The 24,005-nt window shown below is 35.0% G+C and overlaps 1 protein-coding gene across 6 annotated transcripts in view; it reads right to left on the bottom strand.

The window, feature by feature from the left end:
* MYO6 (myosin VI) overlaps positions 1 to 24,005 on the bottom strand; it is a 103,371-nt gene that overhangs the window by 5,678 nt on the left and 73,688 nt on the right. Inside the window, exons 20-33 of one of the 6 annotated variants that reach the window (XM_054514284.1) lie at positions 22,322 to 22,415; positions 20,847 to 20,977; positions 20,657 to 20,734; positions 19,613 to 19,742; positions 18,768 to 18,858; positions 17,403 to 17,553; positions 15,841 to 16,049; positions 15,382 to 15,460; positions 13,442 to 13,602; positions 9,376 to 9,405; positions 8,796 to 8,834; positions 5,508 to 5,611; positions 3,741 to 3,872; positions 1,567 to 1,593 (exon numbers count right to left, since the gene is read on the bottom strand). In XM_054514284.1, coding sequence (XP_054370259.1) covers positions 1,567 to 1,593; positions 3,741 to 3,872; positions 5,508 to 5,611; positions 8,796 to 8,834; positions 9,376 to 9,405; positions 13,442 to 13,602; positions 15,382 to 15,460; positions 15,841 to 16,049; positions 17,403 to 17,553; positions 18,768 to 18,858; positions 19,613 to 19,742; positions 20,657 to 20,734; positions 20,847 to 20,977; positions 22,322 to 22,415 — 1,456 coding nt within the window. The remainder of the gene's footprint in view (positions 1 to 1,566; positions 1,594 to 3,740; positions 3,873 to 5,507; positions 5,612 to 8,795; positions 8,835 to 9,375; positions 9,406 to 13,441; positions 13,603 to 15,381; positions 15,461 to 15,840; positions 16,050 to 17,402; positions 17,554 to 18,767; positions 18,859 to 19,612; positions 19,743 to 20,656; positions 20,735 to 20,846; positions 20,978 to 22,321; positions 22,416 to 24,005) is intronic. The other 5 variants (XM_036380107.2, XM_054514285.1, XM_036380109.2 and 2 more) reach the window with 5 other exon arrangements.

Here is a 24,005-nt window from a genome sequence, read left to right on the forward strand (position 1 = left end):
AAATGCTTACAATAAATACTGCTTATTACAGAGCTGCCACCAAACAATTTTCTGACTAAATTTCTATAAGTCAAAATCTGGCATTAGAAGTAATTTCTGGCTGCTTTCTTTTTTCAAGGAATTTTTTATTTCAGACCATTAAGATCAGCTGACTAAACTTCTAAAGGAGAAAGTTACATAAAATTTTTTCAAGTTTCATATATATTTTTGGTAAATATTTTCCACATGCATTTTTGGACTTTTTGAGTTCCCCATATTTCAGACTCTAGAGAGAAACTCACTTTCAAATAAAAGCAGATACTCTCTATGTTAATTCATCAAATGATCAACCTTCTTAATCTTACATAAACACTATCATAATCAGTTTTAAATAGTAAATGCTCTTAAAAGCAACATCCTTTCCTTAATAACTGCCCCTGCAAAAGTTTGTTAGTGATCTTGTTTTAGTGGTTTACACCACTGTTACAGATACCCTGCTTAAGAACCTTTACCATCTCTACAGAAGAAAATCAGAATTAACTTTTTATATGTTTCAGCATAAAAGGAATAATTAAAAGTGAATTCAATTTTTTCCTTGTCTGTTGAGCAACAAAGAGAATTTCTGAGCTAACATTTATTAATATGAAAAATGACAATTACTTTTAATAACTTATTTTTACAGTCATGAACAGAACTAATACAGACTAGCAACTACACCTTGAAATTTCTTCTGATTCAAGCAAAAATAATTTTTCTAAACCTGAAGAGCAGAACCTTAACAAACCCCTATATGTCATACATATCAAATCTCCTTTTTTAATGTGTGCATTAACAACAAACATAGAAGATTTTAACACCTGAATGCTATTTTTATACATCAACTCTGATAAAACACACACCTTACAGGAAGACAGAGAATATTAAAAACTAATTTAATTTTATGCATTGTCTGAACATTTATCCCAGCAGATCAGTACTTAAGTATTGTTGGATACTTTTTGCACTGCAATGGTAATTGCTAAGGCTCATTTCTACCCCTAGGCATAACTAAATCTAGAGAAAAGGGCAAATCTAGAGAACAGGAATGCTAAGCAGCCAATGGAGCCTCTATTGGTGCTATAGAACTGTGGCTCTCTATTCAGAAGAAACCATCACCTGAATGTTAGTTTGTGTGCTAGGAAAATAGTTGTTACATTATGTTGATTCCAGAGTTTTGCTACAACAAAAAGCCATGTGCAGACAATAAAAAAAATGCTAAAACAAGAATGTTGTTTGGGGTGTTGGGGATTGTGGAAAAAAAATAGGAGATTATATTCCAATAATTTATGTAAGAAGGTTATTTCACTCTCCCTTCCCATGACTCCTCAAATAGGTAGGTTTTCATGAAGATAGTACATTTTTAAATTACTAGAGTAATGTATAATTGCCATCAGATGAATAACATTGTCAAATTATAATTTTAATTTTTTTTTACAATTAACTTCTATGTACAGGTGTAGCAAAACACTGGATTAATCAATGTTAGTATAGAGCTCTCAAGTGTTCCTACTCTTCAAAGTTAGCTTAAACAACTGTCTCCTCACTTACTTGAGTTGCTCAAAAATGGTGCAAAATCTGTGAACAAATATTACATGTTGAACAAAACATGAAAGTGCTGATCCCTTATAAGTTATGGCTTCATAAAAACATCAACATTATTCACCAATGCTGATAACAGACAAATAGGAATTCTAGCTACAACATAAATGCAGATTCTAAGTGTTTCTACTCTTTTTCTACTTCTATTTTCATCGGGATTTAACCTCAAAATTAATCACCTTAATAATTTGCAATTCCTGTTACAAAGCTTCAGTGGTATATATGCTAAGCCCAAATTCCTCTGGCAAATCTGCTAGTTAATTAATGTAGTACTTTACTTTTTTCTTTCTGCTAGAAAAAAAAACTTCCAGAGCTCTGTCAATACCAGTAATAATTCACAAACCAGTGCTTAGCTTCTATACTGAACGTATGAATTTAAATAAAGGATACTTATAAAATTACATTAAAGGATACTGTAAAACTACATTAAATCAATGAAGAGATGTAAAGAAAAAACTACATCACTTGAAGCCCACATCCACTGACACCAGAAAGACTTTTAGCTTAAACACCTAAGAAATCAGAATTTCTTCTTACTACCTTCTCAGATGACTACAATACATATATACATGAAATGCCCACGTGGTATAATTATTTCCAATGCAAAGAATTATACTGGCATTAACATTAAGAGTCTCTAAAGGTCACTATCAATTTCTCCTGAATGCAAGGTTCTCTTATTCTCTTATTATGCCGTATTTCAATGCAGCTAAAAAAACACAATGAAAAACACTGAAAAGAATGCAGCAAATATCTCAATAAAAGTGATAAGAATATGAATATTCTCAGCTTTGTGTGCAAAAATCCAAATATCATCTGCTCTTTGATACGTCCCATCAGCAATACTGTGTATGAATATTTTACCCATTTAGCTCCAGAGAGAACGTTCAAAGCAATTTACCACTTGGCAGAAGTGCTTCAAATGCCTTTTCCTGCCATTTCAGTCACAAGCTTTCTTAAGCAGCTAAAACCACATTTCAGACACAAGGACCCATTCTTTGATAATATCTTCTCCAGGGGTCCAGATTTTGCCTGCCACATATCCATACTAAAATTCCCTGAGAACCTCAAACTCAAGTAATGCTCAAGTAATGAATAACTCAAGTAAATGAATCAAGGGGAAGGAGGTGCCTTTGTACATGGACTGAGATTACCTAGGGCACCTGGATTCCCTGGGATGTTTATTCTGCATGTCCCAGGACAATGCATTAATCTCAGGCTCATGTGACTTTGGGGAGAGCACTTTCTCCCTATCTTCCCTTTCCTTTGTCTCTCCCATGAACTGTGTGACAGGAACACAAATATCAAATATAATGGAACAAAAAGACAAAAGAAATGATCTGACTAAATTGTTCCATGCATTTACTGTGATCCTATAAATTTCTTAGATTCATTTTATACAGATGATCACCAGACTTTTAAGGTGGGATGTTGGGAAAAGAGTAACAGTCCACTCTGTAAATGCCACTCCAGAAACCAGGTACAGAATTTCCAGGTCTGGCAGTCTGAAACTCCCACACTTTCTTGATGAATGCAAAAGAAACTTACTCTGATTAGTGTGTTGCTTTGTCAATAAACACCAGCCTGTGAAATCAATAGAATGAGAGGTCTAAATAGAAAACGGGGTCTACACAAAATTTGTCACCCCATGAGCCAGAATTACAGTATCAACACTCAGATTTTATAAAGAGGATGTAACATGATATATGTAAGCAGTGATGTAAATGACAGAATTAGTAGCACGTTTTAAAAGTATCTACATCTATGTCTACATGGCTGTATATTATGAAATGTTAAAGTAGCACAGCAATGAACATTTAACAAAAATGCCAGCACCTGCATCAGTAGATCAAGAACTCTTTTTACAGATGCAGCTGGATGTGCGATAAGGTTTTAAGAGAGAGCTGTTCAGCATAAGTAGCTGGGTCTACTGAACGTGTTTTAATTTCTGTGAAGAATTTGCCAGTTTCAATCTTTCCAAAATATTTACCTTCAATCAACATAAAACACTCCTAAAAATTCCAAGTTTCTTCAACCTAGCAAACCCAGAATCCATTCCAGAAATGTTCTCGTTAGAATATTATCACCAAAACTACCATAAACACAAAATTATCTCTCCTCACCATAGTCTGTGACTGATTTGGGAGCACGCTGTTCTGTTTCTGCATTGCGTTTCTTATTCTTGGATTTCCAAGCATGATACACCTTTAGCCTTCGGTGGAACTCTTCTCTGCAAGCTGCCAAGAGTTCAATATCTATTCCAAAAAAAGGAGAAGGGGAAGGCATGAGTGAGAAAAGTCAGAAAAAGTATTTATTAAATGCTTTTCTATATTGATAGGTATATGATTGGAGATCAAGTTGTGACACTAAGATGATAAAATGTAATATAAAAACCCCTCACTTGCTGCAGAACAGGGCCTGTATTTTATGGCCCAAAAAGTCCCTCAGAATTTGATGAATCCTTTTCTGCTTTAGAGTAAAGGCAGTTCCCAAAGTAGCTGCTGTACTGGGACATGTGGAGCAGTAAAGTGCTACAAATATTTCTGTTGACAGTATCACAACACAAGCAGCACAGAAACAAATTTTTAAAAAGAGGTTAAATTGCACTGCTGAACATTATTTCTGCAACTGAAAAAAAAAAGAAAAACAGAAATTTGACGGCCAAGATTTGTATTCTTTTTTCATGTATGTATTTTAATTTTTCTGAATTTCATTATGCTAAGAATTGAATGATGACAAGGCTTTTTCATTAGTTATCTCACAGTATGCAAGCTGGCTTCACAAGGAAAGAACTCGACTTATTACTGCACCATCTACATAGCTGAAAACATTGCTCAAGTCTTGCATATGTAAAAACACTAAAAGAGAATGAGTTAGTTTCCAATTAATACATCCAGAAAGAAATTCTGAGTGAACTTAAATCACAAATTAACCAACTGCTTTCCATAAGAAGCAGGAAGAAACTGTAATATCTAAAAGAGGAATAATTCTTATCTGTTTCTATCTTCACAGCATTGAAGCCAAGGTGATTAATGCCCCACTGTAAGCTCCCAAAAAGAAGTTATACATTTTGAAAATTAAAGAATATTAGGAATATCTAAGAACATGTTTTTGCTTTCTTTATGATCTGGTGACAGCAAGAAGTGATAGCAAGAAAATTCTTAGAACATGTAAATTCTAGGTAAAGCATAATTACTATTTCCTCCGAGGAAGTACATCAAATGGAGTGAACTTAATTAAGAAGTTATAACATGTATTTTATGCCCAAGATGTTTATTATCATAAATATATAATCCCTAAAAGACATAACAATGGAAATTTTGTTTCCTTAATATGGAAATTGTGACAGTGTTCACAGGGGTTCTTGGATGAGGCAAAAGACGAGAATGTTGACTCCATGTTCAGAAGGCTTGATTTATTATTTTTTGATATATATGTATTACATGATAACTATACTAAAAGAATAGAAGGAAAGGTTTCCTCAGAAGGCTAGCTAAGAATAGAATGCAATCAATAACAAAGATCTGTGTCTCAGACAGAGAGCAAGAGCCAGCTCTGCCATGAATGGTCACTAAATCAAACATCCACAGGAGACCAATCACAGATCCACCTGTTGCATTCCACAGCAGCAGAAAACCATTGTTTACATTCTGTTTCTGAGGCCTCAGCTTCTCAGAAGGGAAAAAATCCTAAAGAAAAGGATTTTCACAAAAGATGTCTGCAACAGGAAATAGCTTTGTGTATTGTTCTTCTGGGGGTAAGAGAATTTTTTTAATTAAGTTGTTATTCACTCAAACTCATGTAAACTTTGAATCTTTGTTATAGGAAGAAAGTAACACTTTTCGTGTAACTACAACTTGAACTCTTTCTCAGAAAAAAAAACCACTTACCACAGGAGGTGTTGATTGTATCACGAAGCTCTGCATATTTCCACTTACTGAGATCATGCTTCTTAGTACCAGCAGCAGCTTTTGTGGCTTGCACTGCAGGACCCCTGCAATTATTTTTAAAATATAAATATATTTTTTCAAGTATTAAACAAGAATTGTTTTAAAAAGAGGAAGAGATCCCATGATCAATAATGTGTCATACTTATTACTACGCAGACAAAATACCATAGTATTTTCAAGTTGTTCAAATTATCAAGAGAAAATGAAAATATATTTTATGCTCAAAATCATATCATAATCTGATTTGCCTCCTAAAGAATTAAATAAAGGAATTGTCATTGATACTTTTCATGTATGGAAAGACACATATTCTGAGTATCTCATCCCACATTGATGTACATTTTACTTAGTGAGAACCAAGATGCAAAAAACAAAGACTGACCAAAGACTGACAGTAGACATTTTTAGTTCCATTCAAAAAACAGACAAGGAAAAATATTCCTGAAGTAGAACAACGAGAAGGAAGAAAAGGCATTTCCTCTGCTATTTAAAATTGGTCTAGGACAAAATCATTGTTCCTAACCTTGAGAAAATAGTCTGTCTTTGACAAAAACCTAATTTGAGAGAATAAACCAAATTAATTCTATATTGGCTATCTAATAACAGCAATATTTATTCTGGGGTTGGGGGTGATGATATTGATCATCAAGAAATATCAGGGTAAAAAAGACCACTCGGACTAAAGGCTGACCAGTAAAAATGACTCATTGAAACCCAGTATTTTCCAAAGGCAAAAGGTCTTCACCATGTAGGTAATACACAAATAAGTCAACAGCAAATGCATGTGAGAAATTATTACTAAAATCTCAATCACCTTCAGGAAAATGTACAAGATTTTCATGTATGAAACGAACATTAGATATAAACATAAGCCTGAATTTCTTTTTTTCTCCAAGAAATGTGGTATGGCTAAGTGGAAGAACCCTCCCTCAGGAACAGCAAACTTCCTGTGGATTATTAGCTTATAAAATAAGTTGAAAATACTGCATTGTTCAGTGATGATCAGCACACCTTTTAAACACTAAGGAATTCAAGAGCAGACACAAGATTTAACCAGTCTCTGCTCATGACTAAGAACAAAAATTGCATTATTTCAGGATCTGAGGGAATTTCTTCAAAAGAAACTAGATCTTTAACAAGGTAGCAAAGTTCTTGATGCAATAAGACAAAAAAGGCTTTTTCATTGGAAGGTCTGTTTGTGCAGTAATGCAGTAATATCTTTGTGGGACAGGCACAGTATTAATAGGTATAATCTAGTGAATATTATTTTAACATTTATTTTTCCATAAAGGTCTCATCTGGTACCGTGAAGTTTTATGTTTATTTTCCTTTTTTAATTAGAAGGTTATAAAAAGCTATTATAACCTGCATTTTTTCTTTATGCAGATGCAGCAGTTTTGAAAGCAGAGATAATAAATGCAATTTAAATTTCATTGAATAAACCTAACATTCCTCTTAATACCAACTGAACCATCTCTTCAGTATAATTAAAACTACAGAATCTTGCTGTTGGAGTAGCAGCTTAATGCCTACTCATACTACTAATCCGAGTGCACACACAGCTTCCAGTTGGAGTTTGAGAAGTCAAACTTAAAAAATTGACTTAGAACTACTCATGACTGTAAAACAAATAACTGGACAAACTTCTTCAAAATATATACTTTAATATTTTGTTATTATTGGCATACTTGTAGGACATTAAGGATTCCTGATAAATAATTTCCACTGCCTGGTGTCCAACCTTTTCGAACCTAATTTGACAAATCCTAAGGATTTTCCTTATTTAGCAACATTACCCACCATTCTAAGAGTTTGCTGCCTAATTTAGCACAGCAGAACTAGGCTGTACCCTCTCTGGTTAAACTAGTAATCTTTAAGAATGCTAATCCAATTGAAAGGCTTAGTCTTTCTATTAGGGTACTACTCTGCACTCTGAAGATCACTTGCTTGTTTTCTACAGGACTTCAAGCATAACAGTCTGGCAGTAAGAGGAGCATCACATCTGACATTCCATCTTCACTGCTCCATATGAGAGTTATGTATCATAAACAGTATTTTCAGACTAAAAATACAAAAGCTCAGTCTCATGTCAAAAGTTTGCAGTGTATGAAAAGCAGAGACAAATTTATTTAAACAAGCAGATACTGAGAAGCATTGCATTTTGAGTTCAACCAGAACACAGAGCCTGATTTGGCCCCAAAATTTTTTCATCTTTTTGTACATTAAAAATTGGCCACTGTCATTGGAACTATGTCAATATATGCAATACAATATGGCCATTTAAATTCACATGCTACCTTAATTAAACATGATGTGGTTTATTCCTATTCTTAAAATAACACTGCAGGAGAAAAATTTAGTTACCAGCTGCATTCCAATCATCCATGATACCACTTGAAAATCCATTAAACATGTGAGACTGAGCATCTTCAGACTATATATACATAGCTTAGTAACTTGTTAAACAACAGATTCACTTTCAAAACCTCTAGACATTTTTTCTTCTTCTGTAAGGTTCATAAAATCAATGTCAACGTTATTTCTACCATCAAGTTGCAGAAAACACTTTCTAATTACTTGCTGATATGGAAGACAATCACAACAATTTCTTTGAACAGAGTATTAGTATTTTACCAACTAGTATATTCAGACCACAACCTGTATTTATCTTTTCTTCTGCATTGTGCATAAAATCTCACATTACCATTCAAGAAATCCCAGAAGGGGATTTTGTTTGGATATCTTAAGAGGGTTTTTAATATGGTTTTACCATGGAAATTTTCAAAACTTCTTTTATTTTAAGAGAACACTAATGAGAATATTTCCTTATTAAATGCACCAACAATTACATTACTGTTAAATGATTTCATTAGCTTTGTGCTGAATCTGTAGAAATATGCCTTTAAAAGACGTGGAGCCTTGTGCTCTGTTTATCACAAAGGTGAGAGGAGAAGAAAGCTGGAGAAGCATGAATGAAATTACAGAAAATTACAGGGTACATGAACTATTCTCATTCTTCTTCAATATAATAAATTAAAATAGCAAAGAAATAATTGCTGAAAAATGGTAAACACAATTTATCTGAAAGAAATAATTTACTTATCTGCTTATCATTTAAAAAAAAACCCAGATTCCATTACTTTTAATTCCATAATAATTCAACCCATTTAATGTGTGATTTGTTTTTAGAAAATGATTGATTCACTGGTGTTATACCTTCTCACCTACCTAGACAATATTTCTGACATTTCTGTGGCCATTTGTTCCCTACAAGAAAATTGGTAAATGAGCATAAACCAAATATATGGATATAAAACCAGCCTTTATAACCGTGAAAGTGTCTTGACAATCAAACTGAAATTAAATTAAGTGCACAGGAAATGGCTACTTATTTTAAATTATTTCCATTCAGACACACACACATATATAGATAGATAGATAGATAGATAGATAGATAGATAGATAGATAGATATAGATATACACATACACACACAGAGAGTCCTGATTCAGTAAAGAACGAGAAATCACACAGGGCAGTGAAAAATGGATGGTATGTGAAAAACTTTACAGCAATTATATAATAAATTTTGAATAGATGTTATTTGGTATATTTGATCATTAAAGGGTTTATTAGATGTAAGCAAAGTAGTGAATGTAAGGCATTAAAAATTGATTTAGACATTACAGATGCATACTAACAAAGATTAATATGGGGTATTAGTAAATAAGAGGACAATATCCATTTCTTTTGATTAATTAGTGTGGCTTTCATCTATTAGAGCATTCAAATGGAAAAAAATGCCATACGCAGTCATTTGTGGCTTTGTTCCATTGGCTCTGCAAATAGAAGACATTTGATGTTAGACAAACTACTACCTAGCTAATATTTTAATAATCTGAAGCAAGAAAAGTTGGGTCATAGCATTTCCTGCTCTCTCACATCTTCTTTATTATCTTATGAATTTTTATTATTATTATATTTAGCTGATTTTTAGCTTTTTCCCCCCTAAACTTTCTCATTCAATTATGACTTAAATTATAATCTGGGAAAAAAAAATGTACAAGTGAAAGCTTCCCCCAGCCTTTCTCCCCTGTCCAATCTTTCAAAGTCAGAGACTGTGAGACATACTACTGATCTATTTCATGCTTGGATAAGCGTATCACAAGAAATAACAGCAATCCTCCTGTAGCTGCTCTGGAAACAGGATGGGTACTCCTTCATGCAAGCTGTGAACAGACCCCAAGTCGAACTGCTGTACTGGAAACACACGGCTGAGCACAGGTAGCACTATCGATGCTACATTAGGACTTTTTTGGATTGTTCCAATGCAAAACCCAGGACAGATACACTCACAACACTCTCTATGACTAGCTTTCTTTTGATGTTATATGCCATACTGTATGTTTCAATAAGCCACATAAATGAAAAAAAACTGCCCAGTTGAAAGCAGATACCTACTATTTAAATTATTTTTTTACTTAACTACTAATCACTACCTTTAATTTACCCCTGGGTGCAGTAAATCACGTATTACACATCCTTTCAAACTGTGGATGAGTAGTAAAATTGGATAAAGCTAGAAGAGGTCCAGCAGATCCAGCACAAAATAAGCACAAATGAAAATCCTGGATCTGCTGCCAGAACAAACAACTTTTCTTCTGTGATAGAAGCTAACAAATATATTTTCAAGCTAACTGTTAATACTTATGCTCCTTGAAATATCTATGAAAGCTATGAAAGTGAATACAGCAAGGTATTGTGAAAAAAAGAAATGAACTACAGGCACTAAAGTTCAAATATGACAACACAAAAGTGTCCACATATTTCTTACAACTGAGTATATAAAATCATCCTTTTCTTCCTCTTTTCACTCAACAGTTAAAACCATACAATGGAAAATACCCTTTTATTCATGCCAATATGTAAGGATGAAACCATTTTTTACAAAACTGTGAAAACAAAAGCAGTACACTGCATGAATTCAGTATGAAGTCACACATGCTTTATCTTATTACAGCAAAATTTAACAGGGAAGGTATATATACTTATAGAAAAGTCAGTGATTTTAGTGTATCACACACTAATATGTCAGTCTCAAATGTAGAAGACTGTAGACTATAACTTTAGACTCTAGCAAAATTTTGATTGGTATAATATAAAAGAAGTCCTGAGAATTTATTATTTAATTATTAAATTACATCATTTGTTCTAACCAATAGTTTTTATTTCACTGAGTTTCTTTAGTTGCTACCTTTAGGGCAACTCCTGAAATTATGTGAAAATTGTCTGATTTCAGTAGAAGATACTGGGGCCTGGGTGAGGTTTTAGTTTGATTTTAAACAAACCAAAATAAAATCAAATATTAAATTAAAAGCATTCTATTCATGTTCTGAATGTGCGATTAACTATTTGAAGTAGACTTCAGAAACAAGGGAAAAAATTCGCCAATGAGATAAAAAAGATCTCATATAAGCAGAAAAATCTATCACTTCTTTTCTAGATTTAGGTATTATATTGCTCAAGAAATTATTTCCATCTCTATGCTAACATGTTCAGACCATTCAGCACTTTCCAAACACTCAGAAGGATCTTCAGTCACCTACCAGCTGCACAGCAGAACTGTGCTAGCTACACAGCAGAGAAACTGACAGTCAAAGAGTTATGATGACAATTAGTTCATCTTTCATTCTGGGATTATACAAGAAAGACCACTGCCAAAATCACCTATGAGCAGTAGGAAACACAGTGGAGATTAGAACTTCACTGACAGAAAAGTTACTGAATTCTCTGAGCTCTTGTCTATTGCATCCCTTCTTTCATATTTAAGAGAACTCTGCCAGGTTGCAACACTAGAGTGACTTTGTGTTTACCTTCAAAGTATTGCACCAAAATCCAGACAGGGAAATTGGTGAGGCACTGGAACAGCCTTCCCAGGGAAGCTGTGGCTGCCCCATCCCTGAAGGTGCTCCAAGACCAGCTTGGATGGGCCTCTGAGCTACCTAGTCTAATGGAAGGTGTCCCTGACCACAGCAGGAGGCTGGAAAGAGATGATCTTCAAGGTCCCCTTCCAACCCAAGCCATTCTGATTCTGTGAATGGAACATGTCAGTCTCAATCAGAGACAATATGATAGCAACTACAGAACTAAGGGAAAAAACACAACTGTTTCAGTGGAACTGTCTCAAAGTCAGTATTGACCATGACAAAAAATTACCCACCTATCTCAAGCAGGCATACAGTTATTAAAAAAAAGTATACATCTATTTGAAATTTGGGTAGCAAAAGAAACACATCTAGGAGTTGCATTTCATGGCAACACAAGGGATTTTCTTGTACTCATTTCAACAACAACAAGCTGAGTAGAGTCATATTAATGAAGTCACCAATTATGTGACCATATTCACAGGTCCCTTTATGCAACTTGCCCAATAAGTACCATTTTTACTGGAACTGCTAAGTTGCTTCTAAGACATCACCTTTTACCCATGAAGAGTTCTTGCTCTGCAGACAAGGCAGTGTGGTTCTGTGTATCAAAAGTTAAGCTCTTCTTATCGCACATCAAAAATTGATACAAAACAAGACTAACACTTAACATTTGAACTCATCTATATTAGGTATTTTCATTCCACTTGAAAAAACTTACCAGTCAGGGCCCAGAAATTACTTTTATTTCTGCAGTCAAAGAGAGCTTCTTGTTTAAAAAAAAAATCCCATACAAATTCACTGTAAAAATGGAACCATCAAGTCCTAGCAAAGATGTATTTTATTATTACTTACCACTGAAGAAATTATATTCCCTACTTTAAATGAGTCATAAAAATCAGAATTCTAAGTTTGCAATCCTTGTTAGAACTCAAAAAAAGAGAGAGAGCTGCAGTCATGTCCACATGCACCTACAAAATTACTGATGTAGCAAGATGCAAAATGAAGAAAGTCTAATCAAAAGCAATCTAACAAATTTCAAAATTTAATTTGAAAAACATTCTAATACACTGACTTAAAAGCTCCATTTAATGAACACAAAGTTCCATTAATCAAACAGAATCAGAGAATCACAGAATTTCTAGGTTGGAAGAGACCTTCAAGATCATCGAGTCCAACCCATGTTCTAACACCTCAGCTAGATCATGGCACCAAGTGCCACATCCAGTCATTTTTTAAACACATCAAGGGATGGTGACTCCACCACCTCCCTGGGTAGATGATTCCAGTATTTGACCACTCTTTCTGTGAAAAACTTCCTCCTTAATTCTAGCCTGTGTCTCCCTTGGCACAGCTTGAGACTGTGTCCTCTTGTTCTGTCTGTTGTTGCCCGGAGAAAGAGACCAACCCCCAGCTCACCACAGTCACCCTTCAGGAAGTTGAAGAGAGTGATGAGGTCACCTCTGAGTCTCCTTTTCTCCAGGCTGAACAACCCCAGCTCCCTCAGTCGTTCTTCATACGGCTTGTGTTCCAAGCCCCTCACCAGCCTCCTTGCTCTCCTTTGGACACACTCAAGCATTTCAACGTCCCTCCTAAACTGAGGGGCCAGAACTGGACACAGCACTCGAGGTGTGGCCTCACCAGTGCCGAGTACAGGGGAAGAATGACCTCCCTGCTCCTGCTGGCCACACTATTCTTGATACTAGCCAGGATGCCCTTGGCCTTCTTGGCCACCTGGGCATACTGCTGGCTCATGTTCAGCTGACTGTCAACCAGCACGCCCTAGGTCCCTTTCCTCCTGAGCACTGTCCAGCCACACCTGTCCCCAGCCTATAACGTTGCGGGGGGTTATTGTGGCCAAAGTGCAGGACTCGGCATAGCCTTCTCAAAGGGACCAGAATAGGGAGAAAAAAAACCACAGAGAGGAAAACGTAACTCCTTAACTCCATACCTGCGCAAACCTAAGTCGAGCTGAGCTTCATCACTGATGAGTTCTGCCTCGCTCTGGGCAATCCTCATTGCAAGCTCATGGTCACGACGCTCCTGTTCAAGCACTGCCTGGTGCTGCGTTTCCTCCTCTCGTTCTCTAGCTAGCTGAGCCTCAATTTCAGCCTGTTGGAGAATAAGACACCTTTAGCCTTACCCAATAAAAACCAAAATGCTACAGAAGGAGTATTTGAAAAAAATGTTATGTTGTATAGTAGCTTTTGAAAACACGTACAGTTTACAGAAATGAAAAATTAACAGCATTAGTATTTAGTTTGACCCAAGAAAAATGAAACAGCTACAAACTGAATCTTGGTTTTCATATAGTTTATCAAATATTGTCCACCAATTATATTAACTTTTTTAATAAAGTGCCAAGTAATTATTATTTTTTTAATATATGAATTATTTTGTTTCTTATTATAAAAATTAAAAATTATTATAAAAATTAATGTTCAGAAGTTTTCAGAATCATTAAAACTCAAATGAAACAGAGGCTATGGCTGCTCCTCCATAGCACTAACACAATACTTCCTTGATAGTCTGCTCTTGGCATCACAGGACTTTGTAATAGGCACTACTTTGGATATAGGTCTGTATTTCATTTTGAAAAGGGATTAAGACAGACACTGGAATTCTCTGTGGAATTGATCTAACTTTGAATTTAAGTAAATGGTAAAACTTTCAACTTAGTGCAGTGCAGGAGCAATTCAAATATACTGCCTCTGCAGAGCCAAACAACAGCAGCAGTTTACCATCATTATTTCACAAAAAGCCTTGCACACACAGTAAATAAAACAGGACCATCCAATTCATACCTTCAAAAGGCATATACATCAAGTTTTAGCAGTGCCCAAAAATTAACAAAGGAAACAAAGATGCTTCCCACCCATCATTGTGAAGTTGCACCACTAAAACACTAAAAACTGTACCATTACACCACTTATGTGTGTGTAATGGTACAGTAAGTAAGTGACTTTACCTTATGAATCTCATTTTAGATTAGCTGATAAAACCAACACCAGGAGGAAAGATAATGAGAAAGGAACTGTATGTGAGAGAATGAAACACCTTACAGGGTTATGTATCCCCTTGGATCCAAACACAGCATTTTAAAGTAAAAGTGTAAATTACATTCTGCATTGCAGGTATCCACAGCTCAGAAACCAAGAAACATTGTTAAAGACAATCACTATAGATGTTCTTTTTTCATAAGACTGCTATCCCAGGTCACCCAAGCAATCTCCAACAAAAAAGGAAAAGAGGGATATAGGATCCAAACACACCTCCGAAGGAGAGCTCATTATGAAATCAGTAAGAATTGCCATAAATCAAGGGGAAAGGTGGAGGAGTAGGGTTTGAGCTGCATGTATTTAGTGTACATGAATGTAGCCAAAGGAGCTACCAAGGAGAGTCCTGCATCCTCTCATTATTACCAGTACTCTCAAAATGTTTGCAGTTAAGCAAGTAAACAACACAATCAAAGTCGAGATGTGACTTTAGTAAAAGAATGCCAAACTTGCCTGACATGGACCACCCACAAAACCTTCAAAGGCTAAACTAGGATTCTCCAACATTGCATATTTTTAAAATAACTTTTAAAACCTTTTAAAAACAGATGCACCTCCACTCAGAATACTTGAAGTTGCATAGGAACTAGAAATAGGTGATCTGTCTTGGCATATCCTAAACATGACACTTGCCTCATATTTACTAATAACGTAACATTGGTGAATGACTCTGAGAAATGCATTTATAGAAAGAAGCCATTAGACTTGGTGGAGAACATAAGCTACAAAAAAGATTTATAAATAAGTAAATGAATACAAGAAAACAAACACACAACCCCAAAACCATCACAGTAACAAGAAATCCCCCAAAGCCACACACAGCTAAAGTATTAACCTGAATACGCTTTTCTTCTTCTTCTCTCTTTTTTCTCTCTTCCTCTTCCTGTTTTCTCTTTGCCTCAATCTCAGATTTCCTATTACATAAGAGGAGAAGAAAATGAAAAAGTGTTATTATGACACAAGTGAACAAGAAATAGTAAGAAATACAAATTCTCTTTCATAAAACTGATTGGTAGTCCAGAAATCAGTACAGTTCTGATGACAGGATACTATATGTAAATTATGAAATTTTTCAAGTTCATCTGGATTTCCAGCTGCATCATATAATTTCTTCCATATGCTCTTCTGTCACTTGCCTTACAAATAACTGGGAAAGGAAATGTTTCAACACTGCACAGAAATACAATCCAAATTATTCTCTAAGTGAAAGTGTATCAAAAACAACTTCATTTAAAAGTCTTTCCTGTTTTCTTCTCATTCTATAACCAGGAACTTATTCAAATTCAAGACTCACAGGCGTCTTTCCTCTTCTTCCTTCCTTCGTTTTTGGTCTTCCTCTTCACGTCTCTTTCTTTCCTTTTCCATTTCCTCCTGGATGCGGCGTAGCCTCTCTGCTTCATCCTCTTGCTGCTTCTTCTTTTGCAGTGCACTCAAAAGCTGCTCTGAGCTTTTAACTAAAGCATCATATTCTTTCTGTATCTGTTCTCTAGTCATTATAGTGGTCTGCAAAAATAAGGGGGTAATTCTTTTTTATTTGTGCTTCACTTTTGAAAGCATATATTAAAAAATATTAAGTGAAATGAGATCACTGAGCACTATACTTAAATCATTTATACACGTCAGGGTTGGGAAGCTTGAGTCCATTCTTCCCTTTCTGTCTAAAATCATGAGGACCCATTCCTCTCCCCTCTCCTATAAAACCATACAAAGTCATCTCCATTTCATCACTGAAATTAACTTAACTTTCTTTCAAAACATACCTTCATATTTTAAATCTTGCCATTTTAAGCAAAGGAAATTAATTCTTAACATGCTAAGATGGAAATTAAGGCCTGCCCTGTGTATTTTCCATTGTGCTCTTATCTTCTTTAGTGGTTATTTACAGCTCTGCTTTTATGTCTTAGCATAAAATAGTTTTTCTTAATATTTGTGCTAGCACTCAGAAAAAATACTGCACTGTGTTGTGACTAACTTTTTCTAAAAAGTTATTAGTAACAAATTACAGGTTGAAATTGCTTCAAAAATAGCCTTTGCTAGACACATTTTCAAACCTTATTGACAAGTACAATTTAATTTCATTTTACAATTCACATCTTATTAATAAAACTGCAATATGGGGGTTTGCTGACCTTTTCTGATACTTTATCATGATAGAGAAGCCTAAGTTGACAGGTTAACTCTACCATCTTTTCAACAGTGATTTTAAATAGAGAAGTCTTAATATGGTACACTAAGAAAGCTATAATATTGCATGAAAACATGAATTCAAGAAAACAACATTTTTCTAATAATAATAAATGCCAGTGTGCTTTCATTTTGTCTTTGTGCTTCTGTGATAAGAAAGAGAGGACTACAGATCTGAAGCATAATCAGCAACCTGAATTCTCTTTACTACTAATTCTGAAAAACCACATAACTGGAAATTCGATCTTTATTTCGTAATAAATGTCTTTATTCTGTAATAAATGCCTTGTTTCAGCCCTTATTGAGTTAAATTATTGGTAATGGTAACTGGTATTCTGATAATGGTAATAATGGTAATTGGTATTCCACTAATGAAAGCAACAAACAACTTATTGACAGCCCTTGTCTCATTATATCAACATGTATTTTTTCTTTAAAACCTTCAGTGCCAATTTTGACACACAGATACCAAAGCCATATGCACGTATTTTCAGGATTCACTTCAGTTATATTTACAGATAATTTTAAACAGGAATTACTGAATGACTGAAAATTAAGACCACTATATTAAAGTATATTTTCTACTAAGAAATGCATTGGCCTTCTCCTTTAGATGAAGCTTGTAAAAGATTCCAGTAGCAAGATACTATTTCTCTCATTATTATCACATACCTTAATTTTGGTCATTGATGCATCAATAGAAGCCTCCAACTCCTTGACCTGCTTGCTTGTCTCTGCTTTTCCCTCCTTCAGAGCACTTACTACTTCATTAAATTTATCAAGTCTCTTCTTCAGTGTACGTACTTTTATCAGGCCATCAATGCTGTGAAGGTAAGACAGCTTATTTGCTTATTTGAAATGATCTTGGAAGGTGATATTTTTAAAACTCCACAAGTCACTCATGCATAAAAGGTGGACAGGGAGAGAAGTTATGCCTTCTGACAAAACTCTCCCTCTTCTTTGAAATTCGAACATTATCACATCAAGTAACTAAGCAATGGAGCCTTTTCCAAGCACTAACTAAAATTACTTAGCAAACAGTGCCTCAAAATGGAAAAATGCATTTTTATTTTGGGTTGGCTTTTTGTTTTTCTCACAATAATAAACGGATACTAATGATTATTAGTATCCACTAGAGGATTTTAACTGGAAGGGATAAAGGCTGAGTAGTGCTAATTATTCAAAGAGCAGTATCAGAATTAATCAGATAAAACTCAACTACACAGCATTACACCCCAGAATGAACACTGTCATTACACCCCAAAGGACTGAGAAAACAAGGCTGGGGAAGAGTTCAAGAAAACTCAGGAGTTTTTTTAAGAACCACTATTGAAGGCCCCACACAAAAGTTACAACTCTGCAGACAATCTTCCTAAACAGATATCACTGTACTGGGATTTGCAAATCAACACACAGAAGTAGAAACTAAATCAAATCATTAAAGATGAGCACCAATTAGCTCAAAAAAAAAAGTCAGAAATGCCAAGATTCAAATGAAACATAATTCTCAAAGGATGTAAAAGAATTTATGAGAAGCCCACAACTAGAACAGAGTTGCGTCTCTGTCAAAGAACAGACATGTCAGCAGAGCTTAATTATTGAAGTAGTTTTTCCATCAGTATTCCCTGCAATCAGATAAGGGAATTAATTTCAAGAGGACATAAGACAGTTATTATTTCTAAGATAAAAATGAAAGGGAGCCTATAAAGGAAGGAAGGTGTGAACTGGTAAAGGACAACAATTAACGAGCTTGAATTAAATTAGACAGACTCAGTAAAAAATTTTTAAAAACAAGGTTGCCACTGAAGGATTTTATGAACAATGAGCTAAAGAAACATCTTTAGGAAAGGTTCAGATTTAGTCTATTCATCCTTGGAAAAGAGTGAAGGAACACAGAACCTCTCAGTCTCCTTCAACTGTACTTAGCATCACTCTATGATTTCAGATAGATTTAGTTAATAAAGTAAACCTCCCCTTACAGTCCCAAGAAAATATTATGTAAAATATACTTTCTTCAACCAAGGAGTATCTTCTTACCGTGGTTTGTGCTTTCTCTTGCAAAGCCACATACGAATAGTCTTTTGTATTTTAATGCAGGCACTGGCTCGATATTTTATCTTATTTTTCACTGTAAACACACAGAAGATAGAATCTTAATGTTTTATACAGTTTAACACAACTTCTATCTTCCTTACACATTTGATGTCACAAATGTGATGCAGACTATGTGTGCTTGAGAGCTTTTTCTATATTGGAACCACAACATTTAAGAAACAGAATAGCAGAATTCACAATCTTGGGCCAGGCACAGAGGCTCCCACCCAAACCCAACAGGAACAATGAAATGTGGGCACACTCATACACCCCTCCAGATTCACAGACACCAGTAACTTTTGTTAGAAGTCAGAGCAAACCCAAGATTTTAGTGTTACAATCTCTGATGTTTGAAATCTCATAAGAATTCATAAATTCTATTTGCTTCACTATAAACAGCAACAAATAATAACCAATCAGTGACAGCCTGTGCTGGCCCCAATGCACAGCCATGTGTGCACTGGCATAAGGCCTTTATGCTTTTCTTCCCCATTCTAATGCAGTTTTCACCTTCCATGTTATCAGATTGCTGACATTCTGCATCAGACCCTTCCCCATCTCCCAGATACCTTTTCTGAAGCTCACCACAAGTGCCAATCTCTATTGCACACCACCTTATTCCTACTCTGCAGAGTAACTTCAAGAAAAATCCCACCAACCTTGAAATCAGTTACTCAGAGTTCAGTATGTATCTGCTATACATGTCCTTGGCCACATTTCAAGGTGTTAACAATTGCTTTGCTGTATTTTTAACCAACATTTGAGTTAATAAAACATAAAACACATACATTTAATCACCGAGAGAGAACACCACTGAACTTTCTTCCAACGACTGCAGATAAGCCAGCGATTCACTCGTTTAACCAGCTCTGCTAAGTGATCTGGATCAGACTTCATTATCTGATCGAACTCTGCAAACTAAATGACAATTAAAACAAGTTTTACATATTAGGAGGACAGAGAGTGTTAGATATTATTGTTTGAGATCATGCTGAATTAAAATTTTTAACATAAACTGTATGTCATTATATCAGCTTTCAATTAAAGTCAGCAGATAATTTTATTACACTTTGTTGTTTTATGAAAACAGAAATTACAAGTGTGGATTTTTTATATGTTTGCTGTATGGATGTCCAACACTTGGCATTTTGAATAATATAACCATTTACTAAACACCAAAAATACTTATTGTCAAAATTTTAAAAATCAATTGTTTTTATACTTCCTGGAAATGAACTCTGGCCCTTCACAACTTCAAGGCACATCTAATTATATATCTGTGGAAAAAAATAAAAGCTGAAAGCACTTCTCAATTTTTAACCTTTGTATAAGTTTCCCATTGAAGGCAACGTTTTCTGAAAATCCTGCACTTCCACTTTTCAGTAAATATAAGACAGGAAGAACATTTTTCTGGGATTATAATAATTTTCCTTTGTCATCACAATAGCTCTCAACTTCATCTCCTTACTCTGAATAGAAGCAGCAATGCTCAGAATCACAGAAGGAGATTGCAGTTAGAAACAGATTTTACTAGAAAATATTTCTTCTTGGCTCTGACTTCATCTTTTTAAAAGTCAACATAATTCTTGGAATACAAACATTGCATTAGAAATACTGTAGGATCAGCAACAAGACTATAAACCCAATTGTATCCATACAAATTTTGTGGGTTATTCAAAGAAAGTGAACAAAATTACTTGTACAAATCCTGGGCAACCTTATTTAGGTTGGCCACGCTTTTATCAATGTGTTAAACAACGTCACTTTCAAATGTCCTTTCAAATGGAAATTATTTTAAGATTCATAATCATGAACTCCAAGAAAAAGATTACCTTGCCGGGTCTAAAAAACACCTTGGTTAGCCCAAATTTGTAATCATTTTCATTCAGTCCCAGGGCTTTAAATAGGGCCTTAAATACAGAAAACAGAAAGGATTAAATTCTGCTTCCTTCAAAGAAACATGAAAACCAACATCACAATATATTTTCTCTTGTGGATGATACAGAAGAATTATTTTCTTACTTTGCAAAAAAGCCTAGGGTCCAGTCGAGCCAATTTTTCAGGCAAGTATTTCTTGTACATGTTGTATAGTTCATGAAATGAAGCTCGTGACGGGAAACCACCTTGCATCAAATCCAAAACTGACACCATCCCTAAATTCACAGACACATACACAAAACCTGGGATCAGTAACATGCAAATTAAGCAGTGAATTTTATGATAAACAGTAAGTAGGTTTATGACATAAGACTCAAAGACATTGTTCAGAGACTAAACCACAAAGTTCAGCTGGGATTTGTTCAAGCCTGTAGCATTTTTTGATTATGTGATCAGTCACAAAAAGTTAATACTGAACACATGAGAAAAGCCCATAAGGTTTTCTCCCTATTTGAGAGGTAAGTAACACTCAATCATCCCCATGATTTTTCTTCTAATATTTCTTCCAAAACCTTTTTTTCTTTTTCAGCAGATTTGACATTTTCATTTTTAAAGGGAAGACAAAAAGACCCAAATCTACACCCCAAACCACCAAATAATGCCCAACCAGGCATTTATTTTAATCATGTGAATGGTATTTGTGAGATGTGGTGCAGATACAACCTCAAATACATGCGCAGGACAGTGCTAGAACATTTAGTGTACTTGAAGTACAAAGTATCAGCTGCTAAGATGTAACATCAATGTCCCGAATAATGTTACAACATTTTGGCTGCAACTAGGATATCAGTAAATCCTAGACATTGTCAGTAAGATTCAGATTACTTCAGCACAGCTATACCAGTTTTTACCCACTATTTTACATATCCTTATCCACGGAGGCTGCAGGTAAGTTTTTAAACTTGTGGTTGCTGACGTAAAACTTAATGTTTTGCATACTTGCTTTCAATAGAAATTTAATTTGTTCATACTGTCTTTGTTTTTCAAAAAGTTCAGTGCACGAGCAAATAAAGCTATACATTTGGAAAGCATCTATCATTTCAAGAATAATGAAGATGTGGCATTTCATCCATGTTAGATGTTCAGCTCCAAATCAGATTAATAGTGATATGAAGAAACTTTTGAGAAAGCAAGCTTTTGAGAAAGCAGTATAATTGAACTCAATCACAGTATCTATAAAATCAAAGAACGCTGGTGTGCTTCAATTACTAGATATCTCAGCTAACAGTGACTGCCTCTAAAATCTACAGGAGTTTCTAACACTTCAACTGCCACAGAAATTTTAAATTCTATTGTTCCAGACTGAACTGGTGCCCTATTAATACTGTGGGCAACTCTTCTTTGCAAGAAGAGTCCTAATGCCAATTCAGAATTATTTCTAAAATGAATGCTAAGTCACTAAAAATCTAAATAGCTGTTTATAAGGCATAAATAACCTACCTTCTAGAAAACAGATCAAGCAAGGAAATACTGCTTTCATCCCACATATTTCAAACTTACAGTAATTTATAATCACCAAAGTAAAAATCAGAGGGAAAAATACCAGAGGCATACATTACCTGAACACTGAAGCTGAGAGAGGATCTGTCCTCCTTCAAAGTGGTGACTTGTCATCTTTAGGTTAGGTTTGATACAGCGAATAAAGCTCGACCCCTATGACCAAAGCAAGAAGTTAGCAAAATACACAGATTTTTAAAACTCCTAAAATAACAGTTAAATAATTAACACTTACAGGTGGGGGGAGAAAAGATACAAAATAATAGTATTCTAAAAGAGAAATGCTGACATTATCATAGAATCATGGAATGTTAAGGGGCTGAAGTGGGCCTTAAAGATAATCAAGTCCCAATCCCACCCTTTTTCTCTCATATACCAGTTTTGCACTGTAACCTTGGTCTTGATGTAACTGATCTCAATGGTAAAGCTATTAATTGGATCCTCAATTATGTTGAATATTCACTCAACTATTCTCCTTAACATGTATATAATCTATGATTTATGACTCTAGATCCTACTACCCTCAATATCTTCCACAGTCACAACACTAAAATGCCCCAGAGTTCACATGAGCAAACCAGACTCCTGACATCAGAATCATGCCAGATGAACCTGACCTTCCTTAACTTCTACTTTTCACAACTTCCTTTGGCTCACAGCTGCAGTCTCCTTTCCCTGATGTTGTTCCAGTCTGCTCCTCCTCATGACCACGTGCACTACAGTTTTGATCACTGCTCTCTCTGATGATTTGACATTCACCAAGGATAACATTTTGCCAAGCACCACCCAATTATTCAGATTTTCCTTTAACAGGTGACTGCTAATGACAACTTTGCATGTACAAAAACAAAATTGGGACTGAGAAAACATAGTATTAATCCCAGTTTGTGGCATATTCTCTCTTTTTCCATCTCTCAGCTGAGAATGAGACAGCACCTGCCAAGGGAACTCTACATTAACAATATCTCCCCAATCATGGATTAGCTAAACTCAAGAGTACAGCAAGCCTGGCCACATACTTTTTTCCCTGGACCGTATTTCAGTTCCAGAATGTTCTGGGTGAAATAGATCACCTTTCATACCAGCCTCATGACTACAGTAAAATCGTATATGCTGGCTATACTCCAAGCACCCCACTGCTTTGTTTCCCTTAATTTTCCACCCTTTTTCTTTTTTTGACAGAGCATAACCTAATATCTATAATTGGTTAGAACATGTGGTCAAGAGAGACAGCACTGTGTTCCTACAACTCCAAGTTCTAAAGTAAAATGGCATGTTGTACATGGAGAATTTCACAAACTATCTAATTACATCAGCCAAATTAACAAATATTCATTAGGGGACTCAGTTTCTTTGACCAGCTGTGCATTTACAGCCTATCAAAAAAAGAAAAATGAAAAATATTTTTAATGACTTTATGGAACATTAAAACAATAATTAATAATAAATTATTTCTTAAATGGCTTACTTCTAAGAAACATTTCTAAATTTTCTGAAAATTAGTTATCAATGATAACCAATGCACAGAAAGTAAAAGAGACAAAACAAGAGATCGCAGCACAGACAGATTTCACACTGCTTATTCACTTTTTTTAACTTTCATTCTACAACTTTTTTGAAGGGGGTTCAAAATGAATGAATGAATGGTTTTCCTTTTTCCAGTAAATAAATAACCATTACATGCACAAGATGTTCCCAAAAAGCCACGTAGCTGCCAACTTTAAAGCAATTACTAATCACATTTAT

The sequence above is a fragment of the Molothrus ater genome, chromosome 3 (assembly GCF_012460135.2).
Source record: "Molothrus ater isolate BHLD 08-10-18 breed brown headed cowbird chromosome 3, BPBGC_Mater_1.1, whole genome shotgun sequence".
Taxonomy (NCBI): Eukaryota; Metazoa; Chordata; class Aves; order Passeriformes; family Icteridae; genus Molothrus; species Molothrus ater.